The sequence below is a fragment of the Octopus sinensis genome, linkage group LG11, assembly GCF_006345805.1.
Source record: "Octopus sinensis linkage group LG11, ASM634580v1, whole genome shotgun sequence".
In the NCBI taxonomy this organism is placed as follows: Eukaryota; Metazoa; Mollusca; class Cephalopoda; order Octopoda; family Octopodidae; genus Octopus; species Octopus sinensis.
In genome coordinates, this window is record NC_043007.1 from 17,600,969 (window position 1) to 17,614,260 (window position 13,292).

Here is a 13,292-nt window from a genome sequence, read left to right on the forward strand (position 1 = left end):
GAGACGGAGAGAGAGAGAGTTTAGCAAAAGAATTCGAATCCGAATAAATATTTGCAAATCAGCGTATTTAATTTTCTTTTAATGTATTTACTGACAAGAGAGAAGAGATAAGCTTTTGTTCTTTTTGCCAAGTTTACGAATATATTTAACGAGATAAAAATTGATGACTGGAAACGAACAGAAGAAGAAGACCTAGAGAGTTGTTATCTTATTTTTGCTACAATTTATTGTTACTGTTCTTTTTTTTTACTCGATCCTTTACGTAATCCTCATCGTATCGTCCTGTCCCATCCCCAATGTCATTGCGAACCCTTGGTGGTTAATAAAGAATCGTTAGATCGTCGGATAAAAATACTTGGCGGTATTTCTTTCGGCTTTACGTTCCAAACGTCGAAGTCGATAAAATATGTATCACTTGAGCATTGGAGTAGATGTAATCGACTAACCCCTACCCCTAAAAAATTGCTGGCCTTGTGCCAAAATCAAAAACATTATTATTGTTGCTGTTGTTATTTTCATATACACACAACAGATTAGACTGTTGGAAAAGAAAAAAATCCTAACATCGGGCTACAACAAGTAACTTTAGATACCAAGAATCCTCCTAAGTATCTCAGCTGTCTCTAATAACACTGTTTTCTGGAACTGTACTAAACTTTTATACCTATTTCCTCTATCCATCTGTTCAGATCTTTAGGGATAGTTCCTAATGCACCTTATTGTTATCATCATCATCATCAGCAGCAGCAGCAGCAGCAGCAGCAGCAGCAGCATCATATACACTCAACAGATTAGACTGTTGGAAAAGAAAAGGATCCTAACATTAAGCTACAACAAGTATAGCCTTTAGACACCAAGAACCCTCCTATTGAGTTCCAGCAAGTAACCTTAGATACCAAGAACCCTCCTAAAGTATCTCAGCTGTCCCTAATAACACTATTTTCTGAAGATGTCCTAAACTGGGTTTTATGCCTATTTCCTCTATCAGTCTGTTCAGATCTTTAGGGATAGTTGTCAAATATAACTACTGGGATACATTTTACCCGCACTTTCCATAGTCTTTGTCATTCAATAATAGTTAGGTCCTGGTACTTTGCTAATTTTTCTATACTTCTCATATCAATTTGTTCGTCATTTGGGACTGTAAAGTCAATTATCGGATCTTTACCTTTTGACCGACAGATTTTAAAAATAATTTTTTGTAACTAAACACGTTCAGACTTCGTATACTTGTAGAATGTCACATAAAACATCTTTTATTCTTGGCATTGTTGAGAAAATCCTGTATTTTGGAAGTTATTTCTTGTTAAAGTTGTCGTATTTCGGTAATTTCAACCAATCAATGACGTGTATTCAGCTGAATAAAATTACTGCCGTTGTTTGTCAACAATTTTGATTCATCAATCTATTTTGCTGAGATCAGTCAGTGAATCTGATGAGTTTTTATCGAGCGTCATTAGTTAGTTTTTTGAAGATGTCATTTAGTTTGAAAGATTTGAATGGTTATCGAAAATTTTCCGGACTACCTTGTTATGTGTTGTTTGGGTTCTGATGGGATGGACAACCAAATAAAAACCATTGTTATATTTACGTGTTTATTATCTTTACTTGATACACGGACGACGACGTTCTGCGTAGTAATACATTATATACTTTACACACAGTTTGTACTATTCACTACAAAATAGTGCCAAGAGTGGGGATGCACGTATACACAGATATGAATGTGTAACATTCCTTATTACTTTACCTATATCATTTAGAAATACAACTAAGTCATTTTGTCGTCCCCTTTCCGAAATTTTATTTTCGTTAAGTTTTGCTCCATTTCACTTCTAAGACATTAAGACAGATGTAAGTTAAAGGAATTTGTATGATTTGTTTAATTTTTTCCGACTGGTAGAGGATCTGGATTATTAAAGCAACGGATAGTGATTGCTTCTCGCACCCCCAAAAGGTCCAGAGAAGATATTCACACTAGTTCGTTACACACATTTACAATTTTCAACCATCAACCAGAGTAACTTGGAACTTATGAAAAAAGGAAGATTTATATTACTCAGAACGTATGAAAAAAGGGTTAACTAAAAGTCTGAAAGCAAACATGGACGCTTAGGTCATGCTTATGAAAATGATTTGGACAAGCAAAGGTCTAAATAACAGTTTCAAGTGTTAAACAAAAATGAACAAGAAAGGCGATTTCATTAGAAATGAAAATATTAATTGCAAATTTTGGCACAAGGACAGCTAGTTCGGGGGATGGGATAATCTTAGTGCTCAGCTGGTACTTATTATAACGACCCCAAATCGATAAAAGACAAAGTCGACTTCGGCAGCATTTGAATTCAGAAGGTAAGAACAGACGAAGGATCTTTTCCTTTTGACCGACATATTTAAAAAATAATTTTTTGTAACTAAACACTTTCAAACTTTGTATACTTGTAGACTGTGTTGCATAAAACATCTTTTACTTTCGGCGTTGTTGAGAAAATTCTGTATTTTGGAAATTATTTCTTGTTAAAGTTGTCGTATTTCGGTAATTTCAACCAATCAGTGACGTGTATTCAGCTGAATAAAATTACTGCCGTTGTTTGTCAACAACTATCGGCGGTGAATATTTCGTTTATCACTGTTATTTATGACATCGTTCGTGCGTTTGTACTGGTTAGGGTTTTAGAGTTAGGGTTAGGGTTTTAGGATTAGGGTTAAGGTTTTATGGTTAGGGTTAGGGTTGGGGTTTTAGGGTTAGAGTTACGGATAAAAATGAAAAATGAAGCACGAACGATTATGGTGGTGCCATGAAATAAACTTGCTTCAGATACACTCGTTTATTCATGCAAACACAACAGAGATGAAATATGTCATAAATAACAGTGACAAACGAAATATACACCGCCGGAAGTTGTTGACAAACAACAGCAGTAATTTTATTCAGTTGAATACGCTTCATTGATTGGTTGAAATTACCGAAATACGACAACTTTAACAAGAAATAACTTCCAAAATACAGAATTTTCTCAACAACGCCAAGAGTAAAAGATGTTTTATGTGACACATTTTACCAGTATACGAAGTTTGAAAGTGTTTAGTCACAAAACATTATTTTAAAATCTGTCGGTCGAAATGTCGCTAAGCATTTCTCTAAACATTTCTGCTAGCTCGTCGCCTAACGAAAATAAAAATGTAAAAATATTAAATCAGCTTTAAAATGCAAACGGTTCGACAGGAACTGCGCAACAGTTTAATAGTAAACGAGGCGACTGTTGGAACAATTAAAAGATACAAAGAAAAATCAGCGACAGTATAATGGCAGCTCAAACTAATATAATACATACGGAGTAGCTTTATAAAACCCGATGTATTATCTATAGCAACGATCTTTAATTAAATCAACATTATAAATAAAATATCCAATGAGCTATAACCTGGAATTCAAGCAGTAAGGAATAGCTTGAAAAGTTTTTATATAAAAGCTTCCTACATAACATCAAATTTGCATGGCGAAAGTGTACCAAAGGCGAGGAAATAAATATTTAATGGTGATCTGAACAAACCGGTCTAGTTGGAGCAAAATGGCAATGTATGAATGTGTGTGTGCGTGTTTGTGTGCGCATGCGTGCGTATGTATGTATGTAGGTAGGTATCCGTTCATACACCCATGCATGAATGTTGTACATATATTCATCAAGGATAGAAAAACGGTGAGCGAATTCAAAGTGTTCAAAGATCGATTCATATTAGTATTATGCTGTGATGCATTAGGTGACTATTTTCTAACTGCTAATCTATGAAGCATAGTGACAAAAGTAACCAATAACGTTTCTTATATCGGTGTAAGCATAAAAACGGACACAAGTAGTCTCGCGTATACGATAATCGTATTTTCTCCATTTCAATAAAAGATTGTTCAAATTTTGTTTGTCATTTACTTTGTATGTCATTTAAAAAGTATTGCCCGCAATTTCCATGATTTCGCAATGTACAATGACTCGCGAAACCAAAATGTCTTGTAAACCGAGATACAACGCACGCATGGGGTCTTTACCTTTTCACCGACATATTTAAAAAATAATTTTTTGTAACTAAACACTTTCAAACTTCGGACACTCGTAGAATGTGTCACATAAAACATGTTTTACTCTTAGCATTTTTGAGAAAAACATATATTTACGAAGTTATTTCACGTTAAAGTTGACCTATTTCGGTAATTCCAACCAATCAATGACGTGTATTCAGCTGAATAAAATTACTGCCGTTATTTGTCAACAACAACTATCGGCGGTATTTTTTCGACCCCTAAAGGATGAAAAGCAAAGTTGACCTCGGCGGAATTTGAGCTCAGAACGTAACGGCAGACGAAATACCTATTTCTTTACTACCCACAAGGGGCTAAAACGCAGAGGGAACAAACAAGGACAGACAAACGGATTAAGTCGATTATATCGACTCCAGTGCGTAACTGGTACTTATCTAATCGACCCTGAGAGGATGAAAGGCAAAGTCGACCTCGGCGGAATTTGAACTCAGAACGTAACGGCAGATGAAATATGGCTACGCATTTCGCCTGGCGTGCTAACGTTTCTGCCAGCTCGCCGCTTTCCACACGACGCTAATTTGACCAAAAATGGTATTCGGTTGGTAAGTTCTGCCGCACTCTCCATATTCTCCTGATATAGCACCTTCAAATTCCCACCTTTTTCGGTCGCTCTCCAATAGCCTGAGAGGCGTTTCGTTCACCAAAGACATGGAATTGAAAACATGGCACGTTGAATTTTTCGAGTCAGACCCTGTGATTTCTACCGTTAAGGCATTGACACGCAAGTGGAACGTTGGCAAGAAGTAGTAAATAATGAAGGAGAATATATAATTGGTTAAAATTGTTGATCAAAAATAAGGATTATAGGTGAAATAAACATCGGAGATGCTTTGCCCGACACAAAACTGAAGGAGTTACTCAGGGGTTTTGACAACTCTTCTTTTAAATCTATCGCAATGTTGGAAGCATTTTCATTTCATCAGCAGATATCTCAGGGTCACATGTATTTCGTCTCTTAGCCCGTAGACTTCGACTGACTAGAGCAGGGAAGATAGAATTAGTCTTCATCTTCCATTGAAAAAGAAAGAAAGAAAGAAAGGAACGAATTTATCTGGCAAACGCAGCTGTACAGTTGTTTAATAAGAGTGGAATGTTCTTTTCTTTCTCTATTTCTTTTTAAAACCTAAACGAATTATATAAGTCGACTAAAGGATCTCCGGTAGATGCTTAGTTCATTGGAAGCCGTCTCTTTTGATTGCTTGAGCCGTATATATATAATTTTTTGGAACCGTAGATTTCGAAGAACATAAAGCTATAAATAATGGGCTGAGAAACCTTTTGGATAGAAAAAGTCGAAGGTTATCCGTAAGTCTCGAACTCAGATCACATGTAGACATGACAGGTGTTCTACCTTTGGACCAAACCAATCCTTCGAATGTTTCCATCCATTTTAGAAACTTCACATGTTATTATTTATTGCTTTATGTGCTTCGAGATCCACTGTTTCAATAAAGAATGATTTCAGTTCTCGAAATTTTATAAAATTCAACAACAAACAATCCTCGTTGTTAAGAATATGTAGGCGCGTGGCTTAGTTGTTAGGGTGTTGAACTCATGATTATAAGGTCGTGGTTTCGATTCCTGGACCGGACGATGCGTTGTGTTCTTGAGCAAAACACTTCATTTTCACGTTGCTCCAGTCCACTCAGCTGGCAAGAATGAGTATTCCAGAGATGGACCGGCGTCCCGTCCAGGTGGAGAATTTCTATGCCACTGAAACCGGGAAACCGGTCCTTATAAGCCTGGCATGGCTCCAGAAGGAATATATATATGTGTATACGTGCGTGCGTGCGCGTGCGATCCATCAATTCTGTTTCAATATCCTAAGTTCACAGAAGGCGGTGAACTGGCTGAATCGTTACCGCTCCGGACAAAATGCTTAGTTCAAATGCAACGGAGGTCGACTTTGCCTTTCATCCTTTCGAGATCGATAAAATAAGTATCTCTTCCCACGAAATTGCCGGTCTTGTTCACTATATGTGGAGGCGCAATGGCCCAGTGGTTAGGGCAGCGGACTCGCGGTCGGAGGATCGCGATTTCGATTCCCAGACCGGGCGTTGTGTGTATTTATTGGGCAAAAATACCTAAAAGCTCCACGAAACTCCGGCAGGGGTGGTGACGACTCCTGTTCTACTCTTTCGCTACGGGCAAAGACCCTGAAACATGCGTGTCTCTAGATGCAGGCCTAGCTGTTGGGAGTGTTTGTCTCCCCTTCGTAAATATATAAGGACACAGGAAATGTGTCAAGGCCGACAGGAAGCGTCGATGCTTCATAGGGCTAAAAAGCGGTGGTGTAATTCCCTCACAGGACTGTCACATTAAGTTGACAGTATACAACCACTTCTCTCACTCTCTCTTCCTGTTTCTTGAGTAACGCTGCGATGGACTGGCATCCCGTCCAGCTGATAGTGGTGGGGGGACACATATGCCACAGAAACCGGGAAACCGGGCCCATGAGCCTGGCTAGGCTTGAAATGGGTGTATAAAAAAATAATGTTTATCCAAACCATGTGGGGGAGGTGGGGTGGTGACCCCTGTTGTACTCTTTCGCCTCATCTTTCTCTCTTTCTTCCTGTTTCTTGAGTATCGCTGTGATGGACTGGCGTCCCGTCCAGCTGGGGGAGGGGACACATACGCCACAGAAACCTGGAAACCGGGCCCATGAGCCTGGCTAGGCTTGAAAAGGGGCGACAGAATATGTTCACTGTATTTAAATTTCGCATAGAAAAAGTTTAAAGTTTTTCTAGCAAATGTTCAAAACATCCCCCACCATCACACACTCACAAAGAAAAAGAAAGACGCCGTCAGTTTATACAAACAGTATATAATCTTTTGAATAAAATCTTACGCAATATTTTTTTCATTTCTTTTCAATCAGCCTTTCTTTTTTTTACTTTTCGTTTTGTTTTGTTGTTTTATTCATTTATTTACGTGTCTGTCTCTTACTCACAGATATGCATGTACGCACACACAAATACATACGCACTGTGTCACACATACACACACACAAATACATACGCACCGTGTCACACATACACACACACACATCGTAAAGGACGGACAAGTGACATGTTGCGTTTTTTCTCTCTCCGTCTTTTATTCTCTGACTTCCTCCCCATCCCTCTTTCACTGTCTTGTTCCCCTCCTCTTTCTCCTCTTAACCTCTCTCTTTCTCCTCTTTCCCCTCTCTCTTTCTCCTCTACCCCTCTCTCCTCCTCTACCAGTCTCTCTTTCTCTTTTACCTCGTCTCTTTCTCCTCTACCCCGTCTCTCTTTCTCCTCTTTCCCCTCTCTCTTTCTCCTCTACCAGTCTCTCTGTCTCCTCTCTCTTTCTCCTCTACCCGTTTCTCTTTCTCCTCTGCCTTCTCTCTCTTTCTCCACTACCAGTCTCTCTTTCTCCTCTTCCCCCTCTCTCTTTATCTCACCAAATTATCTGTCATACACTCAGCCTTCACACTTCTCTTTTGGAATCTCTCCATCTTCCCGTTCCGTCGACTTTTCTTTTTATAAAATTGTTCTTTATTTGTCTTTATCTCTCAAATCTTCTTTTCTCTTTTGAGCAACTCATTTTCATCGACGCCATCAACATTATCATCGTTGTCATTCATCATAATCCTCATTACTATTTCCATTATCACCATTTGTCTTCTTCTTCTTCTTCTTCTTCTTCTTCTTCTTCTTCTTCTTCTTCTTCTTCATTCTTCTTCTTCTTCTTCTTCTTCTTCTTCTTCAGCATTCTTCTTCATTCTTCTTCATTCTTCTTCTTCTTCTTCATTCTTCTGCATTCTTCATCTTCTTCTTCATTCTTCTTCTTCATTCTTCTTCTTCTTCTTCATTCTTCTTCTTCTTCATTCTTCTTCTTCATTCTTCTTCCTCATTCTTCTTCTTCTTCATTATTCTTCTTTCTTCTTCATTCTTCTTCTTCATTTTTCTTCTTCATTCTTCTTCATTTTTCTTCTTCTTCATTCTTCTTCTTCTTCTTCATTCTTCTTCTTCTTCTTCATTCTTCTTCTTCTTCTTCTTCATTCTTCTTCTTCATTCTTCTTCTTTTTCTTCATTTTTCTTCTTCTTCGTTTTTCTTCTTCATTCTTCTTCCTCATTCTTCTTCTTCTTCTTCTTCATTATTCTTCTTTCTTCTTTCTTCATTCTTCTTCTTCATTTTTCTTCTTCATACTTCTTCTTCTTCTTCATAATTCATCTTCTTCTTCTTCTTCTTCTTCTTCTTCTTCATTCTTCTTCTTCATAATTCATCTTCTTCTTCTTCATTCTTCTTCTTCATAATTCATCTTCTTCTTCTTCTTATTATTATTACCCTCACACTGTCTTAATCCTGCGTCAGCTGTTCTATCCCTCCATTCTGCATCGCCTTAACCACCACCGCCACCATTCACCACCATTCACCACCACCACCGCCGCCGCCATTACCGCTTTTTCTTTTCACTTTTCCCTTTTCTGTCGCAAAAGCCATCTCCACCTACAATAAATATTAGCGACAGAACGCTTATCTATCAAACGATAAGACGTTTGAAAAGTAGAGGTGGACAACTCTTTAAAATAGCAGTTGTCAGGTATTTCTTTTAAAAATTTCAAAATCTATCGCAAACTGAAGCCATTATATATATGTGTGTGTGTGTGTGTGTGTTTGAATGTATATCTATCTATCTATCATCTATCTATCTATCTGTCTGTCTGTCTGTCTGCCTGCCTGCCTGCCTATCTGTCTGTCTGTCTGCCTGCCTGCCTGCCTATCTGTCTGTCTGTCTGCCTGCCTGCCTATCTGTCTGTCTGTCTGCCTGTCTGTCTGTCTCTATCTATCTATCTATCTATCTATCTACCTACCTACCTACCTACCTACCTACCTATCTATCTATCTATCTATCTATCTATCTATCTATCTATCTATCTATCTATCTATCTACCTACCTACCTACCTACCTACCTACCTATCTATCTATCTATCTATCTATCTATCTATCTATCTATCTATCTATCTATCTGTCTGTCTGTCTGTCTGTCTGTCTGTCTGTCTCTATCCGTCTATATCTGTCAATCTATCTATCTATCTATCTATCTTTTATTTTTATTTTTTTATTTCTTATTCTATTTATTTATTTTCTTTCTTTCTTTTCTTCCCTTTTACGATCCCTCTTGATCGAAAACCTACGCCACCCCCTTTTTTTTGTTTCTTTTGTTTTTTGTTTTTTTCATCCCCCAAAAGAAAAGCTCTACCTTGTAACTTGTCCCATCTGTGTGCAGCCCTGTGTGGCCAATAAAGAAACTTATCTATCTATCTCTCTGTCGGAGTAATCTAGTAGAACATAGTTAGGAACTATCGAGTTCTGCAAAAATGATTAATTTCTTTGGATTTGTATATTTGAAATATTTGAGATTACGATTTGTCTAAAAGCAAAAGAAAAAAAGAAAAGAGGAAATACCTCTCTGAAGAATAGCGTTCGAAATTTGATTGAAAAAAATATTTTGCCTCCTTTTACACTTCTGTGAAAGATTAAAAAAAAAAAATTTCGAAACGAAACTCCGCCAAATAATTGAAATTGTGAAAATTTAATTTTTCCATAATCATAATCTTTGATCCTTAGTAAAGCAGAAAATGATTACGAAAAAGAAGTACCCCCACCCCAAAAAAAAAAAACAAAAACAAAACAAAGAAGTTATGGAAAAAAGAGAGGAAAACAAAAATTGAGAAAAATGAAATTGTTTTTTTATTTTTTTCAAATTTAATTTTTAGTTTTTTTTTTTGGCGAAGGTAGAATCATACATAATGTTTTAAACAGATCAGAAATTTTTTTCGAGGGTCAAAAAATGAAAAATTAGGGAAAGGTGGGAGAAGATGTGAATAAGAAAAAAAATTAAAATTTTCGCAAAAAATTTAGTTATTGCAGAATCATTAACTCTAACTCAAATCCCAAAAAATTACAGTCTTTGGTGAAATAAAGTATTTCCGACTCTATTCTACAGGGTTATCATACGCGTATGAGTGTGCGTGTGTGCACTAGCGTGCATGTGAATACATGGAATTGGTTTTCTAAAAATTCGAATTTCGGAAAAAATTTTCTTTTTGCAGAATCAAGAATTCTAATTCTTAAAACATAAATTCGAAGAGTTTTTTTATTTTGGAGTCTATACTATAGAATTACAATGCGCGTGTGTGTGTATGTGAATACACCGATTCTATCCCGAAGATACCCTCAACAGATAGGTGTTGTCATTTTAGTATCGATTTTTCTTATGTCTGATGAGAAATCTCTCCATTCTGTAGCAGACTTTTAGAAAAAGACAGACACATGTGGAATAGTGAAAGAAAGCGAGTCAAAGCTGCGAAACCAATGAAATCGTTCGTTCGTTAAAGCAGTCGGTCGCCGTGTATGGTATGTAAGGAAGGAGGAGGAGCGGTAAAGTGTTAGCATTGCTCTACCCCTCCCCCTCTCTAATCGCATTACGTACACACACACACACAGATATATACAGAGCAGCACGAGACAGCAATATGGGTTTTATATACACTCTCTCTCTTCCATGTGTTGTCTCTACTGAGAGGCACGGGTGCACGTAAATACGCACATAGTGTTAGTTTAATCTAACCCCCGCCTCTCTAATTCTGTTGTTGTTTTGCCAACAGAGAAGCAGGAAAGAAGGGGGGAAAAAAAGGTGAAGAAACCCAAAAGAAAGACTCATGTATGGGGGAAGTGAAATAAGCAAGAAGGATATTTAAACGTTTGAATAATGGCAGTATCATCTGCACCACTGCCGACTTTGAACAGTAAGAAGAAGAAGAAAAAGAGGAGGGCAACCGTGTGTACAATAAATAAATGACTACACAGCTCCCTTTCTCTCATTGCAGGGCCTCTTCGCCACTGTCTTGTTTATGATTTCCATTGGTACTCGCTAATGAGGGAAAAAGGAACCACATAAACGTAATCCCTCCGAAAACGAAGTCTCAAGATGTCAGATATAAAATAGGCAGTTTTAAAACTTCGACCAAAGAGAAAGAAGCAAAGTTTATTTCATTACTTTTCCTATTTATGCGAAATACTCCTCGCTTTGTAGTGAAGCCATTGACAGACTTAATACTGCTGTCAACATAAGAGAAGCCAAGTGGTTGAAGGGTGGCAGAAAGTCGATGAGCAAGTTTTGGTCAACCCTATGACTTGTGGCTAATTGAATTGACCAGGTCACTTGAAGATTCAATGCACTATGGATAAACCTAGCATCTCTAGAAAAGTCCTTCGCTCTCCTAACCTACGACGGAAGAGAAATACCGTCCCTGTCGACCAACGGGTAAATATTTATTTTACATTTTCACCTATTTTTAAAAAAAAATATATTTTTTAACATTTACATTGCGTGTGTGATTTTATGATACATAATTCAAGTATTCTGACCCATTTTTTTCTCATCATCTCTTATTCCCGCCACAAAAATACAGATTATTCCACCTGCACGATTTATCCGTTAATCCAGAGACAAATTTACAGCCACTTTGTAGAGGAATCTTCTTTGTATTGGGTGTTTCAGGCATCGAGATTCGGACATGGTGGTCTTCTTTCCCTCCTTTAAACGTGCCACCTTATTTCTATGTTTACATTTAGGAAACCGGTAATTTAAAGCCGGCGGACTGCGGAAAGTGTTCATTTCACTCAACGAATCCATCTCCTTCACGCACATAATTACTGTTTGTAATAAACACGTGTTCAATTCGGAAAATGTCGATACCTGATCTCTTATTACTGCTGTATGTAATTATTTGCTCTCTCTCTTATCCAAAAATCAATCTTGACTACGAGTTTATAAAATTATTGTGCGATAGTTCGATCTTAATCCCTAATTACTAATATATTTACCTCAAATTGACCCTTTACTCATTCATTTCACGACACCCGAAACAAATTTACCTCGGTTTTAATCCCTGGCTAGTCACAAGTATAGTATATTTCACCACTCAAGCAGACCCATGATCAGAAAACGTTCCAGTCGTGACTACTCCCTTCACTCAGACATAATGTATTCATATATATAATCGTACAGTCTCATAATGTATCCAATGTGTCCGTCTTTTTTCTTTTGTTAACCATAGAGAGCGATATAATGAAGATTGAGTTGTTATTTCTAGCAGGTCGAGTCGACAACCTAGAAACTATCTGTCTTGTTTGGGTTTCAGAACTAATTCAAACATTGAAACTTGCTTCCTGTTATTTGGCGGTTATTGTTTGTATGAGTTATTCTTTCCACCAGTTTCAATTAAAACTGGTAACCGTTTAATTATAATTTGAAACATTTAGAATTAAATTCTGTACATTCACACTGATATCGCTGTTCGACGTGGATATTGATTTAAACTGGCAGTTTTACTATTTAAATGGAAGTTTACAGTGGTTGGTGGTATTTAGAGTCGTCTACTAGTTCAAATGTTTTAGAATGAATTAAACTGAACGACTTGGAAAAAATCTGGGTGCCTTAAGTAATTAATTTTTTTTTTTACTTCGGTTAATCTTGAGGTTTTATTTTTAAGTTTGCTCGTTTCGTTTAATAATTAAACATAGGCCACATATGTATTACTGTGTTAAAACATTGGGAAGAGTCGCACCTGATCATAACACTGTTTAGTATTCTCCTAAACCTACACACGCACGCGCGCGCGCTCACACACTTATTATGTACATATCGTACTTAAATACATAATTTCATTGATATTTACTCACAACTTCATATTCACATATATTCGTACAATCTCGCACAACTACAATATAGAACCACACGGAACCTTATGTATAATGATTATTTAAAATCACACAGCCATGCTTTTAGCTCACACTTCCTCGACATTCAATCACATTGAACATAAAATAACATTATTACTACACCCAACCATACATCCACATATATACATACATACACCCAGTCTGTCATCTCACGCACACACAATTCCATTGTGTGTGTGTTGTTATGTAGACCTTTCCTAACCGGTTTTGGGACAGTTGTGATGTTAGTACAGCTAATTATAACTGACAGTTCCTCTTCTGCTTGCAACCTTTACACCTCAGCTGCTTTTGGTGGTGTCAAGGACAATCTCTCACGCCAGTCTTACTGATTAAAAATCAAATAAATAAATAAAAAGTCTTTGGTTTATTTTCTCTCAACTTCACATTTTCATAGTTATGAGTATTTTCGCATTTTTCTTT

At 37.1% G+C, this 13,292-nt stretch overlaps 1 protein-coding gene across 1 annotated transcript in view; it reads left to right on the plus strand.

The window, feature by feature from the left end:
• The first annotated feature begins 10,544 nt into the window (after positions 1–10,544).
• The window catches only part of LOC115217254 (WD repeat-containing protein 62), a 227,795-nt gene continuing 225,047 nt past the window's right edge, over positions 10,545–13,292 (plus strand). The window contains 1 exon segment of the mRNA XM_036507131.1: positions 10,545–11,391. Within this exon segment, the coding sequence (XP_036363024.1) occupies positions 11,308–11,391 (84 nt within the window). The 5' untranslated portion in view covers positions 10,545–11,307.